The following is an 18509-nucleotide window of genomic DNA, read 5'->3' as shown; positions in this document are numbered from 1 at the left end:
AAATAAAATGGGATGCCCAATTAAAAAGTACCAGCAAGCCTAAAAGTCGTTCTGACCAGGACAATAGAATAACCCCCAATTGCAAGCTATGTTTAAACACTTATGCAAGGCTCTCTGTAAAAGAGGGGTGATTGCAACCAGGTGGCTATCCATGGCCCAACCACACCAGCGGACTGGATCAAAATGGATGATGCCTCTGCTTCATACAAAAAAAAAGCTAATTTATGATCTATGCTACTGTTAAGATTGTACCTCTTTGGAGATTTAAATGCTATTGACCAGTCTCAGTGAGAACTATAAGTGCAACTGCCATACATATAACTGGGCAGCACAGTGGTGTAATGGATAGCACTACAGCCTTGCAGTGCTGGGTCCTGGGGTTTGAATCTCAGCCAGGGCAACATCTGCAAGGAGATTGTATGTTCTCCTTGTGTCTGTGGGGGCACTCTGGTTTCCTTCCACATCTCCAAAAGATAATGTAATTGTCCCTAATTCCTAAATTGTCCCTAGACGACATAAGGCTATGGTAGATGATAGATTGTGAGCTCTTCTGAGGAAGAGTGAAAAGACTATACAGTATATACTCTTTAAATTGACTCTGAGATCACGACATTCTACACAATTATACTTACCTGGGGCTTCCTCTAGTCTAGCCCCATGAGGTGCAACCAGTCCTTCACCATCCTCGCCAGTCGCTCGGTCTTCCTGGAATTAGCCCCGATAATCAGGGCTGGTCACGCTGTTTTGCGCATGCAGGGCCTGACCGTACTCCTGTCCAAGGCAATGTTCTGCGCCTGTGCAGTAGTATTGTGCAGGTCCAGAATGCTCCAGGGGACAGGAGCGTGGCGGGGACTTGTGCGCGGCCGTGCCACGTAAGTGGAGAATCACACGACTGGCTGTGACTGGCCTGACGATGGTGAAGGAGCAATCACACCTCATGGGGCTAGAGGAGGCCCCAGGTAAGTATAAATACGCAGAGTGTCCTGATCTAAAGCGATGCGGAATATGTTGGGGGCGGGGCTATATAAATACTAAATAATAATAATAACACATAATTTTGCATCACAGATTGAATGTATGATTTCCTTCCTTTTTGATTTTATTTATTAAGGGTGTATGACAGTGCACCTGATTGGCTGACAAGCGTCTGCTGGCCAGATAGAGGCAGGATATTGCTCTGACTGGAAGTTAGCAATTGTGTTTGTTGCAGTTGGCATTCAGTTTAGAGGTGGTGGGGTGAGTTCCCTGGAGGTGAGAGGTCCAGGGCTTGCCCGCACTTCCCTCTAGGTGTCGCATGGTGGTTTGGGGGCCCCAGTGAGTGAGAGAGACCTGGGGCCCCTGGGCTGTCATGTGGACCACTGTTTGTGATTTAAAATTTTATTTTTTGCAGCTTCTACGATGCGGTTGACAGGTGAGTGGTTAGGAAGGGGACCGTGTGGGAGATGTGCCTACACGGGGCGTCCCTGTTAAACGACGCAATTCACGATTGCGTCCAACCGAAGCCTCCCACCTGAATGCTAATCTATGTAATTCCTGCTAGGTATGGTACAGCAGGCAAAGGGTGTATGACAGTGCACCTGATTGGCTGACAAGCGTCTGCTGGCCAGATAGAGGCAGGATATTGCTCTGACTGGAAGTTAGCAATTGTGTTTGTTGCAGTTGGCATTCAGTTTAGAGGTGGTGGGGTCAGTTCCCTGGAGGTGAGAGGTCCAGGGCTTGCCCGCACTTCCCTCTAGGTGTCGCATGGTGGTTTGGGGGCCCCAGTGAGTGAGAGAGACCTGGGGCCCCTGGGCTGTCATGTGGACCAGTGTTTGTGATTTTAAATTTTATTTTTTGCAGCTTCTACGATGCGGTTGACAGGTGAGTGGTTAGGGAGGGGACCGTGTGGGAGATGTGCCTACACGGGGCGTCCCTGTTAAACGACGCAATTCACGATTGCGTCCAACCGAAGCCTCCCACCTGAATGCTAATCTATGTAATTCCTGCTAGGTATGGTACAGCAGGCAAAGGGTGTATGACAGTGCACCTGATTGGCTGACAAGCGTCTGCTGACCAGATAGAGGCAGGATATTGCTCTGACTGGAAGTTAGCAATTGTGTTTGTTGCAGTTGGCATTCAGTTTAGAGGTGGTGGGGTGAGTTCTCTGGAGGTGAGAGGTCCAGGGCTTGCCCGCACTTCCCTCTAGGTATCGCATGGTGGTTTGAGGGCCCCAGTGAGTGAGAGAGACCTGGGGCCCCTGGGCTGTCATGTGGACCAGTGTTTGTGATTTTAAATTTTATTTTTTGCAGCTTCTACGATGCGGTTGACAGGTGAGTGGTTAGGGAGGGGACCGTGTGGGAGATGTGCCTACACGGGGCGTCCCTGTTAAACGACGCAATTCACGATTGCGTCCAACCGAAGCCTCCCACCTGAATGCTAATCTATGTAATTCCTGCTAGGTATGGTACAGCAGGCAAAGGGTGTATGACAGTGCACCTGATTGGCTGACAAGCGTCTGCTGGCCAGATAGAGGCAGGATATTGCTCTGACTGGAAGTTAGCAATTGTGTTTGTTGCAGTTGGCATTCAGTTTAGAGGTGGTGGGGTGAGTCCCCTGGAGGTGAGAGGTCCAGGGCTTGCCCGCACTTCCCTCTAGGTGTCGCATGGTGGTTTGGGGGCCCCAGTGAGTGAGAGAGACCTGGGGCCCCTGGGCTGTCATGTGGACCAGTGTTTGTGATTTTAAATTTTATGTTTTGCAGCTTCTACGATGCGGTTGACAGGTGAGTGGTTAGGGAGGGGACCGTGTGGGAGATGTGCCTACACGGGGCGTCCCTGTTAAACGACGCAATTCACGATTGCGTCCAACCGAAGCCTCCCACCTGAATGCTAATCTATGCAATTCCTGCTAGGTATGGTGCATCAGGCAAAGGGTGTATGACAGTGCACCTGATTGGCTGACAAGCGTCTGCTGGCCAGATAGAGGCAGGATATTGCTCTGACTGGAAGTTAGCAATTGTGTTTGTTGCAGTTGGCATTCAGTTTAGAGGTGGTGGGGTGAGTCCCCTGGAGGTGAGAGGTCCAGGGCTTGCCCGCACTTCCCTCTAGGTGTCGCATGGTGGTTTGGGGGCCCCAGTGAGTGAGAGAGACCTGGGGCCCCTGGGCTGTCATGTGGACCAGTGTTTGTGATTTTAAATTTTATTTTTTGCAGCTTCTACGATGCGGTTGACAGGTGAGTGGTTAGGGAGGGGACCGTGTGGGAGATGTGCCTACACGGGGCGTCCCTGTTAAACGACGCAATTCACGATTGTGTCCAACCGAAGCCTCCCACCTGAATGCTAATCTATGTAATTCCTGCTAGGTATGGTACAGCAGGCAAAGGGTGTATGACAGTGCACCTGATTGGCTGACAAGCGTCTGCTGGCCAGATAGAGGCAGGATATTGCTCTGACTGGAAGTTAGCAATTGTGTTTGTTGCAGTTGGCATTCAGTTTAGAGGTGGTGGGGTGAGTTTCCTGGAGGTGAGAGGTCCAGGGCTTGCCCGCACTTCCCTCTAGGTGTCGCATGGTGGTTTGGGGGCCCCAGTGAGTGAGAGAGACCTGGGGCCCCTGGGCTGTCATGTGGACCAGTGTTTGTGATTTTAAATTTCATTTTTTGCAGCTTCTACGATGCGGTTGACAGGTGAGTGGTTAGGGAGGGGACCGTGTGGGAGATGTGCCTACACAGGGCGTCCCTGTTAAACGACGCAATTCACGATTGCGTCCAACCGAAGCCTCCCACCTGAATGCTAATCTATGTAATTCCTGCTAGGTATGGTACAGCAGGCAAAGGGTGTATGACAGTGCACCTGATTGGCTGACAAGCGTCTGCTGGCCAGATAGAGGCAGGATATTGCTCTGACTGGAAGTTAGCAATTGTGTTTGTTGCAGTTGGCATTCAGTTTAGAGGTGGTGGGGTGAGTTCCCTGGAGGTGAGAGGTCCAGGGCTTGCCCGCACTTCCCTCTAGGTGTCGCATGGTGGTTTGGGGGCCCCAGTGAGTGAGAGAGACCTGGGGCCCCCGGGCTGTCATGTGGACCAGTGTTTGTGATTTTATTTATTCCTATGAAAAGCTAAATTTATATTCTGCCATTCTCTGAAGGAATTGTTGGCCACATACGATGTCCATGAACCCTGGCATAGATGATAGTCACTGCTTTACATAAACACTCTATTTTGAACTATGCATAACATCCATCATACCACCTGCTACTGGCCTCTGATTTTTGTATATTCAGACACCTTGTGTAATTGCCCTCCAAATTCCTAGGCCAGTCTGCAATTACACCCAAATACCTAATAGCTGTGCTTCTCATACAGAATTATGCCTGTTTAATGCAGCACAGTTATTTCTCTATGCTAAGTGCTGATTACCAGTGGGAACTCTAACATACAAGAATAGCATGCTATTTCAATCAGACCAACTATTCCTGGTCCTCAATTGCCACAGAGAATAGTCACTGCCATCCAATCAACATGTAAATTAATTCAATAAACATTACTAACGCATCCCCTGGAGACTCCAAACTTTCATTCCCTCTCTAAAAAAAGAAAGCTCACCCAAAAATGTCAAATGCAGGATTCTTTACAGATATATTAATAAGAAATACATTTTTAATATAAACAGAGCATAATGCTGCTGCCTCAAAGATCTTTTTTTTCTTCCTTACACAGAGAACAAATATTATTCCAGCATACACAATATAATCCTCAAACGGCCATCTGAATTGCTTGAATACTGTCCCAGAAGTGGTTTAAATAATAGAACACTGATAAAGAATAGACCTATAGGATTTCATTTCATTGACACTGGAAATTTATTTTCAACACAGTGTTATAAATTTATCAGCACAAGTAACAAAACAATCTTATTGATTAATCCAATGATGCAAATATAGCATAGAATTCAAGAGCTGTTTAGCATAATGTTGAAACCAATATACACAATTCTGGTGAAATATCAGGAGAGTTTCTATTCATTTCACTGCGATAAAGTTCATCTATACCTTAAAAGGTTACTCCAGCATCAACAGCAATATACACTGCTGCATGACCCGCTAAGGGAGGATTGGCTAAAGGTATGTAAGGCTTTTAGCTCTATGATTTACAGTATTCTCCTTCTTCATCAGCTTCAATGTCCTTCCTATGTGGGCAATGGGCAAGTTCGAAGTTACTTTTGATACCACTCTCTCAATTAAATTTTTCCTCATGTTGAGCACTTAACCTCCCTGGCGTTATGATTATTTCTAGATAACCTCCCTGGCGTTATGATTATTTCTAGATTTGTGGTCTAAAAGTCATATATTTTTTTTTCACAAGCTTTTAGACCCTAAATGCAAGAAAAAAAAACATACCACAGAGAGATCTGCAGCAGCTCCTGCATATAACTCACTCAGGTATGGGATTACCGCTCAGAGCTGCGGATTTCCGTCCCGAGCCTGACTTCAGATTACCGCTACGGAGGTTAATAAGTGCAATAGGCATAATTATGGAGTGGCATAGAATGTACTAAACTGCTTGTTAAACAATTTTCCTTTTTTATGACCTGGCTATCGGAGTCTGCAATTTGGACTTCCTGTGTAAATTTCAGATGCAGCTTAGCTCAACTAAAAAGCAGTCTATGAGGGGTCCAAACTACTCCACAAACTATCATCACATACAGGAGGAAGTCAGGGAGGAGCTGGGATGTGATCAAAGGGAGAGACAAGACAGTTGCAATTGTTTACATTTTCTAATAACAATAATTCAATAAGCCATTACACAATAGAGAGCAATATGAAAGATCAGAGCACTGCTGGTTCTCAAATCTGCAACCCCACCCACAACAATGACACATGCACAAAAGAAATTAGCAGCAATTCAGGGCAATGCTGAACTAAATAGCCATTATACAATTGCTAACATACCAACATGTTCTTTTAGTCATGATGTATTATGAAGACAGCATCTGGATGGATTGGAAGAGCTTGACTGGGACACTAACTTGCACAAAGAGGAAATCTCATTCTTGGTACAAATCTATCCAACTAATACATTTATTTGACCGTTGACATTGATAATAGGTGAGAACTATGCACAACCCAAAAATGAATGAAGGTTCTTAGACATTTAGACAAAATTAAAGTTGACCTTGCTATATTAACTCGCCTTGTAGTAAAATATTTTCACCCAATATTTACAATAAGGGAACAGCTATAGCTATATATTCTTTTGTCTACTCTAAGGAAGACTAAGCAGGGGTACTGCTTTTGGTAAAGATATCTTTCTAGGTTAGACAATCTTAAATGAACATGACAAGGATAAGGGGAAATGGCTAGAACTGGATATACCGTACAATGGTGAAAGCTAGGGATTGGGTGTTTATAACTTTAATAATGATTCATAATAAATTATATACTTTCCTTGAGCAAAATTACAGTCAGGCCATATTTGATTAAATAACCTTTTGAAAGTGAGTTTTTATCAAAGTGTACAATATGGTTATTATGAATAACAAAATAGTGCTTGTAGCCTTGGACAAACAACTTCTGTCTGGGTCTTCGTCATACTTAAGTGTGATATCAACACTTTATACAAAGAAGGCATTTGATTTGATAACGAAGTATTGAAAGAGTTTTAAAAAGCTCTTCTTAAAGTTAGTTTGAGGGGGAAATTCTCACATACATTAGGTTAAAGTTTACAACTTTTACTGCCAAAATCTAACTCCCGTATTTAGTTGGTTCTCAAATTAATCTTTAGAAAGAAATGTGTCAGGGGTGATTATTTTCGAATGGTCATTTATTCTGACATAGGTAATCCTGAAGTATTCCCTTCTAGATCAAAACTTTTGTCAAGACATTCAAATAGGTCCATTCCCTGCACAGATTATACCCTTTCATTTTAATTTTTTTGAAATCCAAAACAATATTTAGATAACATAGTAAATTATATACATTTGGTGGCTTTTCTGATCTCTTCGAAAATTATGCTAAAAGTAAGTTGCTGTTCCTATCTTAGTCCAATCTCCAAGATAACATAATGTGGATTAAAGAAATTAGAATTGGGGTGATGAAGCATGCTTTTACATACCTAAAACATCAAAATATGCTGGCATGCTATATTTACTATGTTCTATGGAAATTCTACAGAAATGAAAGCACTGGGAAGAACCTCTGTTCCCAATGATGGGGCAATGTTATTTAGTCAAAATGATTAGTTTCCCTTTATTGCTGTATGCTCTATAAACCTTGCAGCTCTGATGAGACATAAGGATGTCAATATATTGAATTCTGCCTTTGCTAAGTTTATATGGTACTCAAAAAAAGATAGTAGTGATATTGCAATGGACTAAATCCTTATGTGAATCAATCTCACCAATATAAGGTTAAATAGTTTAGACGATATCTTTCATTACATCATAGACTGGCTGGGAATTGTGATCTTTTATACCAGTTGTAGAACTGTAAACAGTGACATTATATCCATGGTCTCTTTTTGGGGTGCCTAATGCCAGGCTAGACATCTTGCTTCCCAATCTTAAAAGTAAGGATAGTCAGAAATGCCCATTTCTGATTCTGCGGAAATTCCAAATTCTGTCAATGCCAATTTCCGGTTTTTTCTGCTTTCTGATTTTCCGTTTTTCTTATTTCAGTTTTTCCATTTTTCCAATTTTCAAGGAATATTTTATAGTCATTTTTTTGCATCAGATACATTTAAAAAAAATGGAAAAATGGGAATGGGAAAAATGGAAATCGGAAAAGCGGAAATTGGAAAAAGGGAAAAATCAGTCTTGTGATTGGTCTAAAATTACCGTAGCGATCTGATTTTTGCTGAAAATTCTGCATTCTCTGATTGGTTCAATGCTTTCGTGTTCTGTAATTGGGTGAAAAAAACAGAGTTGTGGTAAATCGGATTTCCACGGAATTCCAACAACCGTTTTTTCAAATTCTGTTTGGAAATGCTGATCTCCGATCAGAAATGTGTAATTTTTAATTTCGCTTAATCCGAATGAGCATCCCTACTCAAGAGAAAGATGCTCATTAGAGGTTAAGAGAGGGTAGAACAATCTATAACTTTTAAGACCCAGACTTCCTGCAAGGGTTAACGTATAAAGTATATGTGTCAAAAAGACATCAGTACATTTAGTTAGCTATTGAAACAAGGATGGAAAATGATTTTCTTATGATTGTCAAGTATTCCTTTATACTATGTACAGCTAAAGATTTTTATTCCACAAAATCCTGAGATAAGGGAATACACCAGAAAATAATCCAAAATTGAACAGCCTTTTTGAGAGGGCTATAGAATAGATCATGCACATGTGAAACTTTAAACATTATCAGGTGAATGCCAGCTCAGTATGCAAATGGCTTAATCTGATGGAAAATCTGGTGGATGATTTCAGGAAGAGTCTCCGAGTTGGCAGAAGAACAGTATGGAAGATTGCTGTTATTGAAATTTGGGAAAAGATGCAGCTGAGGTTTTTCCCTATTGCCAAAAGCATATATACCTATCAAAGTCTGAACTTAACACAAACCAGTAGAAAACTTAAAATCTGTCTGAAGTGTTCTCTAGGTTGAGGGGAAACAGTAGTGAGAAGGACATGGAGGTGCCTTTTGGCTGCAATTGTATCTGAATCACACACCTAAAATAAACATGTAGCTAATATCACAAGACTTTCATCAGAGAACCTGATGCTCATACTCTTTCTGGGCTAGAGGCTGAAAGTATTAGACACATGATCTTAGGGACAGCCAGTAAATTGGTTATAGTTAGAAGGGGAAAAGGCTACCATAACATCAGGGACGTAACAATAAACCTTGCAAGGGATGCAGCCGCAGGAGGACCCAGAAGCCACAAGAGACCCCGTGGAGGGAGAAATTTATTTTCCCTGTCCTGAGAGACTGACAACTAAGGACACAGAACTTTCTGCTCTCTACATAATTGTTTTAATGATGCGTATGCTCGGCCACTGATAAGGACTCTTTTGTAGACAAAGATTTGTAGACAGTCCCTATTCAGTGTGCAGCAGGCTCGTATGTACAGTGCCCAACCTCTCTACCCCTCCCCAAGGGCTCTGTACTGTACTGATGCTGGAGAAGTCTGCAGAGCCAGTTCTGCTCCATCAGAGATGGACAGAGTGAGTGTAATAAGCTGAGGTTGGTAGCACACTCATCTGTCAGCTTTCTGTATGTGCTTTCTGCACACCATGTGTGTCTGTATGTGTTAAACATTCACCTTTTATCACAGAAGCTAATGTAATTGATAGAGAAAATGCATGGGGAAAACACATTCTAGTGTGCACTAGCCAAGTGAATAACATTGGTTCTCAGTATACCTGCGCAGAAAGTGAGAAATCCAAAATTTCGCAGGGGGGCCCAGTGATTTCTAGTTACGCCCCTGCATAACATTCCTCAATACAATGGTTTCAATTCACTAAGGGTTTTTTCTACAAAAAATATCAGGTTGGTAAAATACCACATCCGAAATTTCAACACATGTGGTAATAGTTTGGTAATTAACTGAAAAAGTTGCTTCAATTCACTAATAACAACAGATGGGTTGGCACCGTTCAATGTATTAACCTCTTAAGGACCACGGGCTTAAACCCCCCTAAAGACCAGGCCATTTTTCACAAATTGGGCCACTGTAGCTTTAAGGGCTCACTGCAGGGCTGCACAACTCAGCACTCAAGTGATTCTCCCCCCCTCTTTTCTGCCCACCAACAGAGCTCTCTGTTGATGGGCTCTCATCCCTGCTGGGATGTTTGTTTAATTTGTTATCAATATTTTATTTTTTTTGTAATACATATTTGTATTTTTTTTATTTTATTCTGGCTCCCTCCCTCCCCCCGTCAGCCAATTACAGCGATCGGCTGTGATAGGCTTCAGCCTATCACAGCTGATCGCTTTTGTGCCTCCCCGGAGGACATGTCACATGGCTATTCCCAGTACAGCACTTTCTTAGATCGCAGCAATGTACTGTGTTATTACCATTGGGAGACTGATGATGGAGCGAAGCTCTGTCATCCAAGCAGAGATACGCACGCATCGGTGTGCGCGATCTCCTGCAAAACATGCCCCTAGGACTTTACGCCGATCTGTGTTAGGTGGTCCTGGGGCTGGTGCCATGTCCACGCCCATCGGCACCTAGTGGTTAAAGTTCTTTATTTCATACAAAGTTTGGCAGCAGTGACAGCCTGCTGTTTTGACATGTGTTCCTTTTTCAAACTGTAAAGCCTCAGAATAAAATGACACCATACACCTTTAAATATACACCCACATGAGTGGGTGGTACTCACAGTGGACCTGATAAAAGACTGATGGGCAAGATGTAAATGAAATGCACTTACAAAAGTACCACCTGGTTATGTATGGCGTGGTGCTCAAAGATGGCACATAGATGGCATTTCACTTACATCTCATTTACACCTTGCCCATCAGTCTTCTATCAGGTCCCGCTCACTCATGTGGGTGTATATTTAAAGGTGTATGGTGTCATTTTATTGAGTGGCTTCACAGTTTGAAAAAGGGAACACATCCCGAAACAGCAGTCTGCCACTACTGCCAGACTTTGTCTGAAATGAAGAGCTTTAACATTAAGTAGTGCTGACCCATCTGTTGTTGTTGTTGGATTGGTGCTCCCCAGGAGGCACTGTGGTTTGAATCTTGGCATTCTATCTATTTTGCCTGTTGGTGCTCTCATCCATTCAATTTTTTGCTTCATTTCATTAAGACCTGCTTGGTAAAATGTAGAAGTCTAACCAGCTGTGGAGCAGGTCTCTACAGCAAGATGTGTTCTGCTATGGTGATAGTGGTTTGCATGAGCATTCCTACTTCTGTCCCGTGACAGCTTCAAGAGTAAAAAGCATCCCCAGCATCCCTTTAGATGTGCATGTATACCAAAAGAGGGTCCTCTTCGGTGTATCAGTCTATATACAGTATCTATAAGTCTAATGGGATACAAAATGCATCTGTGATTGTAACCTGCTCCTGCATCTCTTTTTTTTCAGTTTTTTATGTCCCATCCAGCAGTGCATTGGATAAAATGGAGAGAGTAGTAGAACAGGGTGGCTCTTCCTGTTCACTGCCTCCTTTGTCTGTCCATTTTACCGAATGCTGAACGTTATTTACCAACAGCTCCAGGCTGGTCTTAAAATACCAAATATCTAACTTGTTGTTAGTCAGTAATTTACTTCACTAAACAGTCGTTTTACTTTTCAATGCAGTAACAGCCTTAGTAAATTGGCATTTTACACCCTGCTGGGTAAAAATCTGCAGTTTTCTGCATTACCAAATGTGGTAAGGATTTGTGAATTAAAGCCAATGTCCTTTTTAATCATATTTAATCATATTTAATCAGTTTAAATTACATGGTTTGGGTGGTTTGAATGTTATAGAATTGTTGACCGAGGCAGTTGTTTCCTTTTTCACTTCTTTTCTATTAACCCGCCCAATCACATAATGGAAGAACTGTATGTCATTCACTGATTTTTCTACACAAGAAAAGGCATGATATTTCTCAGCCTTGATGATGCCATTGTAATATGGTAATCTATCACTTTGACTACAATGTTTGTAACATTTAAGTATACTTATATGACAAAAAAACTTGTGTCAATACCATTCAGTTAGGAAAAAAATACTATTGATATTTTTCATAGTAAACTTATATGTGTTACATCTGCAGATCTATTTCATTGTGGTCAGAAGGAACTTCACACTTTCCAATTCCTTGCAAGCTCTGACTCTGCTGAGGTTTTGCTAGAAGTTGACTACCTGAGGTTAGGGTTTGCCGTCACTTTACCAAGATTGCTGCTGGCACAAATAGCCGTGCCTGATCATTGCTGTGCTACTGCGCAGGAGCAGACGGCTCACGCCTGCACAGTGACGCGGACCCGGTCCAGCCCACCTTTTTCCAAAGAAATCCAAGCAGGATGGAGTTACTGCACCTTTGCAAGCTGTCGACATGCTTCAATAAGTTCTCTTTCAATTGATTTTTAACTTTTTTTTTTACAGAAATATATATGAATTATTGCTTAGCGTCTAATATGCCATCACTAATCTTTATTTAATTATTTTGCTATTGCATTGGGCTCTTGATATTTACTTGTGTTATTCAATGATCACACAGGTGCCAGGATTAAAGCTAAAGGGGATAAAGGGGTTTATTTAATTACAGACCAGATATTTCTAATTTGCAGCTAAACATGGCCATCACGCCAGGCTGGATTGGCTATGCTGGCATTCATTAGTAAAGATGATGTGTATAACTACATTTTGTTTTTTTACTGGTGTAATCTTCTGTGGACTGCTCAACATCAATCAGTCAATCCTATTTTAAAACATAATTAGAATAATTCACTTTAGCCTATCTACTGCATTAATAGTGCAAATAGTCCTACTTCCACTGGACTATTGCAATTGTTTACACATTTAGTGTGGACTTCCACTTATTAATCAAATGCCAGAACTTTAATTTATTGTACTTGTTTCATGGGTGTGTAACTGGTTTTGTTGTAGGTCACATGATACCAATAAAAGCAAAGTGGTTTTAGTGGTTTTTGTTTCAAGAACTTTACTGAGATTTGTAAACCAAAGAAAAATGAAGCAAAAATTGAGAATGTCCTTAACAACTAAATTGAAAAATAACACAAATATTGGATAGCATGAGCTAGATTTGAGCTGCCTTTGCTCCACTTTCCATAAATAAGCTCGCATTGTGTGTAAGTAGTTTACTTTATTATGCATAGTACTGTCCGTGGGGTTATTATTTCCTATATTTTACAGTTACTATATTAATGAGAGAGTAATGAACCTGATGGATTAAGGCAAAAAATTATTTAATTATGAATGTGCTATTACCATCTGTTTGGCTTGATATTTAATGAATCACAGTGTCAACAAGTTCTTAGAGACCTTGAAAGTGAAACTAATATAAGATGTTTTATGACCATACATCAACCTTGGAATATTATGCAATCAGAAGAGTGAAATCTCTCCATACCTTTTCAAGGCCATCCTCCTTTAGACTGATTATATCTAGATCAAAATCTGTTCGCAGCCCACTAGTTTTGTTGAACACTATCCGTCCGGTCAGCCCTTCCCACTGGGTCTGCAGAAAAAAAAGTATGCAAATTAATGAGAATTATAAATCATCGCTCAACATACCAGGGCAGTACCTGATATTAATTACATCTATCATTATAGGCTTCCCTTTTTTTTCATTGTGATCTTAAACTATGTAAGTCAATTAATAATCATCATATCATTGCTTATTACAGGTAAGCAACCTACTTTTTGTGACAGTGCAAACCTTGACACATGTTTGGTTTTTATTGAGGGACCATTATAAAAATTGTGGAATTTTGATCAGTGTAAACTGGAGAAAATTAAAAAAAAATAGGTCACAGAAAACATCTCCATCTCAACAAAAACTGTAGTGCATTAAGATTAATGAGCAATTAAGTAGATGCATCCTTTAGTTTTATGGTCATTTGTGATCTGTGAACTGTAACAGTTAAGAGAATTTGCCACTAGCATCAATACTGCTAGCAAAATGTGGATTTTTTTTTACTCTGTGAAGTGAACAGCAAGTCAGCAACATCACATGATCTTCTGTCATGCTCTGGGGAAGAGTTTTGCATGACATGGTCTAGGCCAGTGCTGTCTAACTCCAGTCCTTGAAGGCCAAGGCCCTCCTCCCAAATTTTGGCACAGTTCAAATTAATTGATGGGACTGAATCAAAAAGGTGTGGTTCATCAAGTAGAATGCAATTTTCCATTTCCCTATCCATCCAAAACACTGTCCCTCAAGGACTGGAGCTGGACAACCCAGATCTAGGCTAAATATACCTGGGAAGGCTGGTTTACATAATAATACAGGATTTTTAAGGTAGGATATGCTAATGTATTACGTTCTACTAAGAGTCATTACAGTTTCTCTTTAACACCACTTCTCTCTTGGGAATTTGACAGTACCTCAAGAGAATCTGCAGACAAAGGCACGGTTAGAAGTACTATAACATACATTATTAGTATATTAGTACAATACATTATTTCTAGCACTGTCACCATTGCAAATGAACATGTTGCCAAACTGTGTGAGGATGAGGGTAAAAAACAAAACAATGTTTAATTGACTGTACTTGGTGCGTGTAATATAACAAAAACCAAATAAATAATTATAACGTTCTCATGCCTCATAACTTCTGGTTTGGAAGGGTATGTTGTAAACAGCTGATGCTGGAATCTTAGTATTCTTTGAACCAGATCACAGTTTAAAAGATAAGCGCAATGAAAACAGAAGCAAAAGATCAGCAATTACCAAGAGTAACCATCCAGGTTTCACTGTTAATCTGAGCAAAGCTTCAGATTTCTCGCTAACAGAAACTGCTATGCATTTTTTCCATTTTTCTTGGAAACTGTCTTAGTAAATCTTCTCTCTTGTATCTCAATCTTCCACATGACAGTTTCATGTAGGCGATGAAGATGTTTTAGAAGATTTATTCTCCTTACCTAAATATATAGAATAAACCTGAACAGTATTAAAGGTGATGTTTCACAGAAGTTATCCATAGCACCAATGGCCTTCTGCTCTTTTCCCTTTTTTTGTACTAGATTATGCACTACATTCCAACAGAAATGCACTCTGACATTGGTTAACACCATTATTTTGTTATGTGCAGCCAACCAGATGAAAATCTCTGGACACCCCACCTCATAGGACTTAGATTGCAAAGGGTTACAGGGTTACGAAATACATTTAAAAAGTTCGAACTCAGCGTGAATTTCAAAGACAGCTTCCTAGGGTAGCACTACATTTGTAATTAGGGCAATGTATGTATTAGCAGGTTGTGCTTCAAGTAAAAAGAGCAGGAAATGAGAGACATTAAGTAATTACCAGCAATTATTTGCCTTTTAAGTATGATTAACTTCAGAATGTAGAAAATCTGGAACTTTTTAAAGTAATGACAATTCAGTCAATCTTTTGACTCCTCTCTGACAAACATCTTATCCTTAAAGGACACCTGAAGTGACGGGTATATGGAGGCTGCCATATTTATTTACTTTTAAACAATACTAATTGTCTGGCATCCTGCTGATCCTTCATGCATCATTAGTGTCTGAATTACTGACTTGAAGCAAGCTTGCAGCAAACCCAGTCAAACATCTGGTCTGCATGCTTGTTCAGTTTCTATAACTAAAGGTATTAGAAGCAGAGGTTTAGCAATGTGCATTGTTCAAAAGGAAATAAATATGTCAGCCTCCATATCAATCTCACATCAGTTGTCTTTCAAATTTAAACCAAAAGTGCCATACTATTACTATTATGTACTAGTGGAATAGCCTGCACATAGAATATTTACAGTAGCAGGCCCTCTATGTAGGACAGAGTTCTCTATAGTATAGAAATGATAAACTGTATGTTGGCACAGTTATTGGGGTTTAGACATTTGGTCCTTTAGATTAGGGTCATAATAGAGAGTTGTTCATAATTTATTCTGGGTGTTCCACAGCACATTCTCATGCTAGGGCAAACACCCATCTGCAAAAATTGCTACAACCCCAGCATATACAGAGTAGACAGAATGCCCATGGTAGATAGGTATTCCACGCTCACTATTGCCACCACATGTAAGTTCTGGCGACAATCTCATACTGACCCATCGCCTGGCTACACTCAAGCAAACTGTACTGTTACTGTGGGGAGCTACAGAGGGGTGTTGGCATGGCACATGACAGTGCAGATTCTGGTGGGTGGGCTAAAGAGGAGAACAATGGTCTTGCATTCTGAATATTTAAGCAATCTCAGGGAACACCTGTGCACATGCTAGAGTGTTGGCTAAAATGACCCAGAATGGCAATCTCCAACAAGATCACTCTAGTATTTATATGATGCATTGCATACACGGAAACTGATCTGAATACAATCAGATTAGCTGTTCCATTTTCTGTGAGGCAGCAGCTGCAATTGCAGAGATTAGCAGCAAAATTACAATTGAGATTAGCAATGATACAATACAATTATTCACACACCAGGTAGCCAAGTGTCACTCTAGGAGTTATATAAACACTCTGATTAGTACAGGGGTGGTCAATTTATTAAGTTTACATGTAACATTACAAATGGTGGAGTCATGCATATTTAGGAATTAATATATATGGACAAGGAACAACAACAATGAAATGTCATACAAAGGCACTGGTAATTTGCTTACAAACTACAAATAGGAATAAAACAGAATTTTTCAGTTTTTCAGTACAATTTGATCCTACTGGTGGAAGCACAATGGAAAGCCAAAAAATACTAATTTTGTTTCAGAACAAGCTCCTAATGAATACTTCAAGCAATGACAGGCTTGCACTTTTTAAAGGGCAGAGATGTGGGAGGACCACTTCCCTGCTGTTCTAGGAAGCAAGCAGCAGTTTAGCACTAGCAGGCGTTTTATTCAAACCAACTTGATATTTATCAGCAGCAGGATAACAGACTTAAGCGCCTCCATAAATAGGTTTATTTAGATGGATAGCAAACTGCATAGCTCATCAGTTTTAATTAATGTGTGGTTCACAGGTGAACCTTGCCTGCTTTCCACATAGTTCCATATATGTTATATGGTGAAATAAGAATGGCCAGTTAACAAATCTCTTAAATTGAATTTGTATGGATTGGAAATGGATTGCGATAAACATTTCTAAATCAACCAGTCTGCTTTAGCTGTACAAGTAGTGTATGTACCTAATAGCCGTTCTCTAATCCATCTTCTCACTCTCTCACTACACAGACACACACACACTGCACACACACACACACACACACACACACACACTGCACACACACACACACACACACACACACACACACACACACACACACACACACACACACACACACACACACACACACACACACACACACACACACACACACACACACACACACTACACACACATTGTACACACACACACACACACACACACACACTACACACACACATTGTACACACACTGTACACACACACACACACTTTCACCTTCTCTGCCTAACTTGCCACTTCTATGCCACCTTTTTCCCTCTTATTATTATTTAGCATTTTTGTAACATTGACATCTTCCACAGTGCTGTACAGAGTGATTAGTCTTGTAATTTAACTGTCTCACAATCTAATCCCTATCATAGTCATATGCCCACCATAGTCTAATGCCATATTTTTTTATGGAGAAGCGTATTAACTTGTCTGTATGTTTTGAGATGTGGTAAGAAACTGGAGTGCCCAGAGGAAACCCATGCAGACATGGGGAGAACATAGATAGTGCTCTGGCTGGTATTCAAACTAGGGACTCAGCACTGTAAGGCAAGACAGCCATTCTTGCACAGTGTCTGGCCAAAGTTAGTCTTGAACTGATGATGTTACAACAAAATCAGCCAGTTTGAGAAATGTCAGGTTCGAGATCTCTCAGTCGCTGTCTCCCCAACAAGGTGATATTGCTGTCCCTGAGCCTCTGCAGAGTAGTGGCAGTGTAGTGCACTCACCTATCTGACTGGCACGCTCCTTCCTTTGTGTGTACTTATGTCTTCATCCTCACTGGTGGCCCCTCCCCGTGACCTGGGGGCATCTACAGGAGTATGCACATTCTGCCAGGCCCCAGAGAATAGGTCCCAGTGAGGATGTAACTGGTTAAAAGTGTTAGAAGATCCCAATTTACAAAAATAAGTGAACAAGGTTAAAAGAAAAAAGCAAGGGTAACCAAAACTGGAAAATAATGTACATTTCAGAATTAGTCTTTTGCAGGGAAGAATAAATAAGTTAACAACTAACAGCTGTTCTGCATCAATGGAGGTGGATCAAGCCTTGAAGGTTGTCGCCACCAATTTCTACCAGTGTCATAACTTTTCCTGATTACTTACTTACAATCCCTTCTGTCTGCATAAAAGTAGTGCTGGACCACACTGTTGTGCTATATCTTGAATGGTACTGCTAAAAGTAATGTATTGCTACAAAAAAATGGCAAGAATAAGGCAATTAACAGTAATTGCTGCTGCTCGTAGGGATCAGATGCGATCACTAGGGAGACAGTTCAGGGACCCAATGTTGTACAGATGCGTTGCTGCCAAACTGTATGCCCTAGTGATCGCATACAGACGCACATGCTGGTAATAATGGTAAGCTACATGCCCAACTAGTAATGAAATATGGCATATATGGTATGTTTTTAACCAGAACAAGCCAAATAATGTATTTTAACTGTACCACTTGTCATGTGAAAATTAAGAAGGGTAAAACATAAAAAAAATGTAATTTTTGCATTTATGCCTATTTTTCCCCAGTAAAATGTCTATAAAATTAAACAGTTCCTGGAAAAAAATATTACCCAAAGAAAGCGTAGATTGTCCCAAAAAATATATGTATCACTTTGATGGCATACATATAATAAAAAGTTATTCCTGTATCAATAGCAACACAGCTGAAATGCTAAAATTGTCAGGAATCTTAGGGGGTACAAACTCAAGAATGTGAAA

The 18509-nt window shown here is 40.8% G+C and overlaps 1 protein-coding gene across 2 annotated transcripts in view; it reads right to left on the bottom strand.

Moving 5' to 3' along the window:
- The window catches only part of GRIK3 (glutamate ionotropic receptor kainate type subunit 3), an 861495-nt gene that overhangs the window by 327674 nt on the left and 515312 nt on the right, over positions 1-18509 (bottom strand). For both annotated transcript variants that reach the window (XM_068269053.1, XM_068269054.1), the window contains exon 8: positions 12996-13103. In XM_068269053.1, coding sequence (XP_068125154.1) covers positions 12996-13103 — 108 coding nt within the window. The remainder of the gene's footprint in view (positions 1-12995; positions 13104-18509) is intronic.

The sequence above is a fragment of the Hyperolius riggenbachi genome, chromosome 2 (genome assembly GCF_040937935.1).
Source record: "Hyperolius riggenbachi isolate aHypRig1 chromosome 2, aHypRig1.pri, whole genome shotgun sequence".
NCBI classification, from domain to species: Eukaryota; Metazoa; Chordata; class Amphibia; order Anura; family Hyperoliidae; genus Hyperolius; species Hyperolius riggenbachi.
The sequence above is the reverse complement of the archived record's forward strand: the minus strand, read 5'-3'. Positions and strand labels throughout refer to the sequence as shown.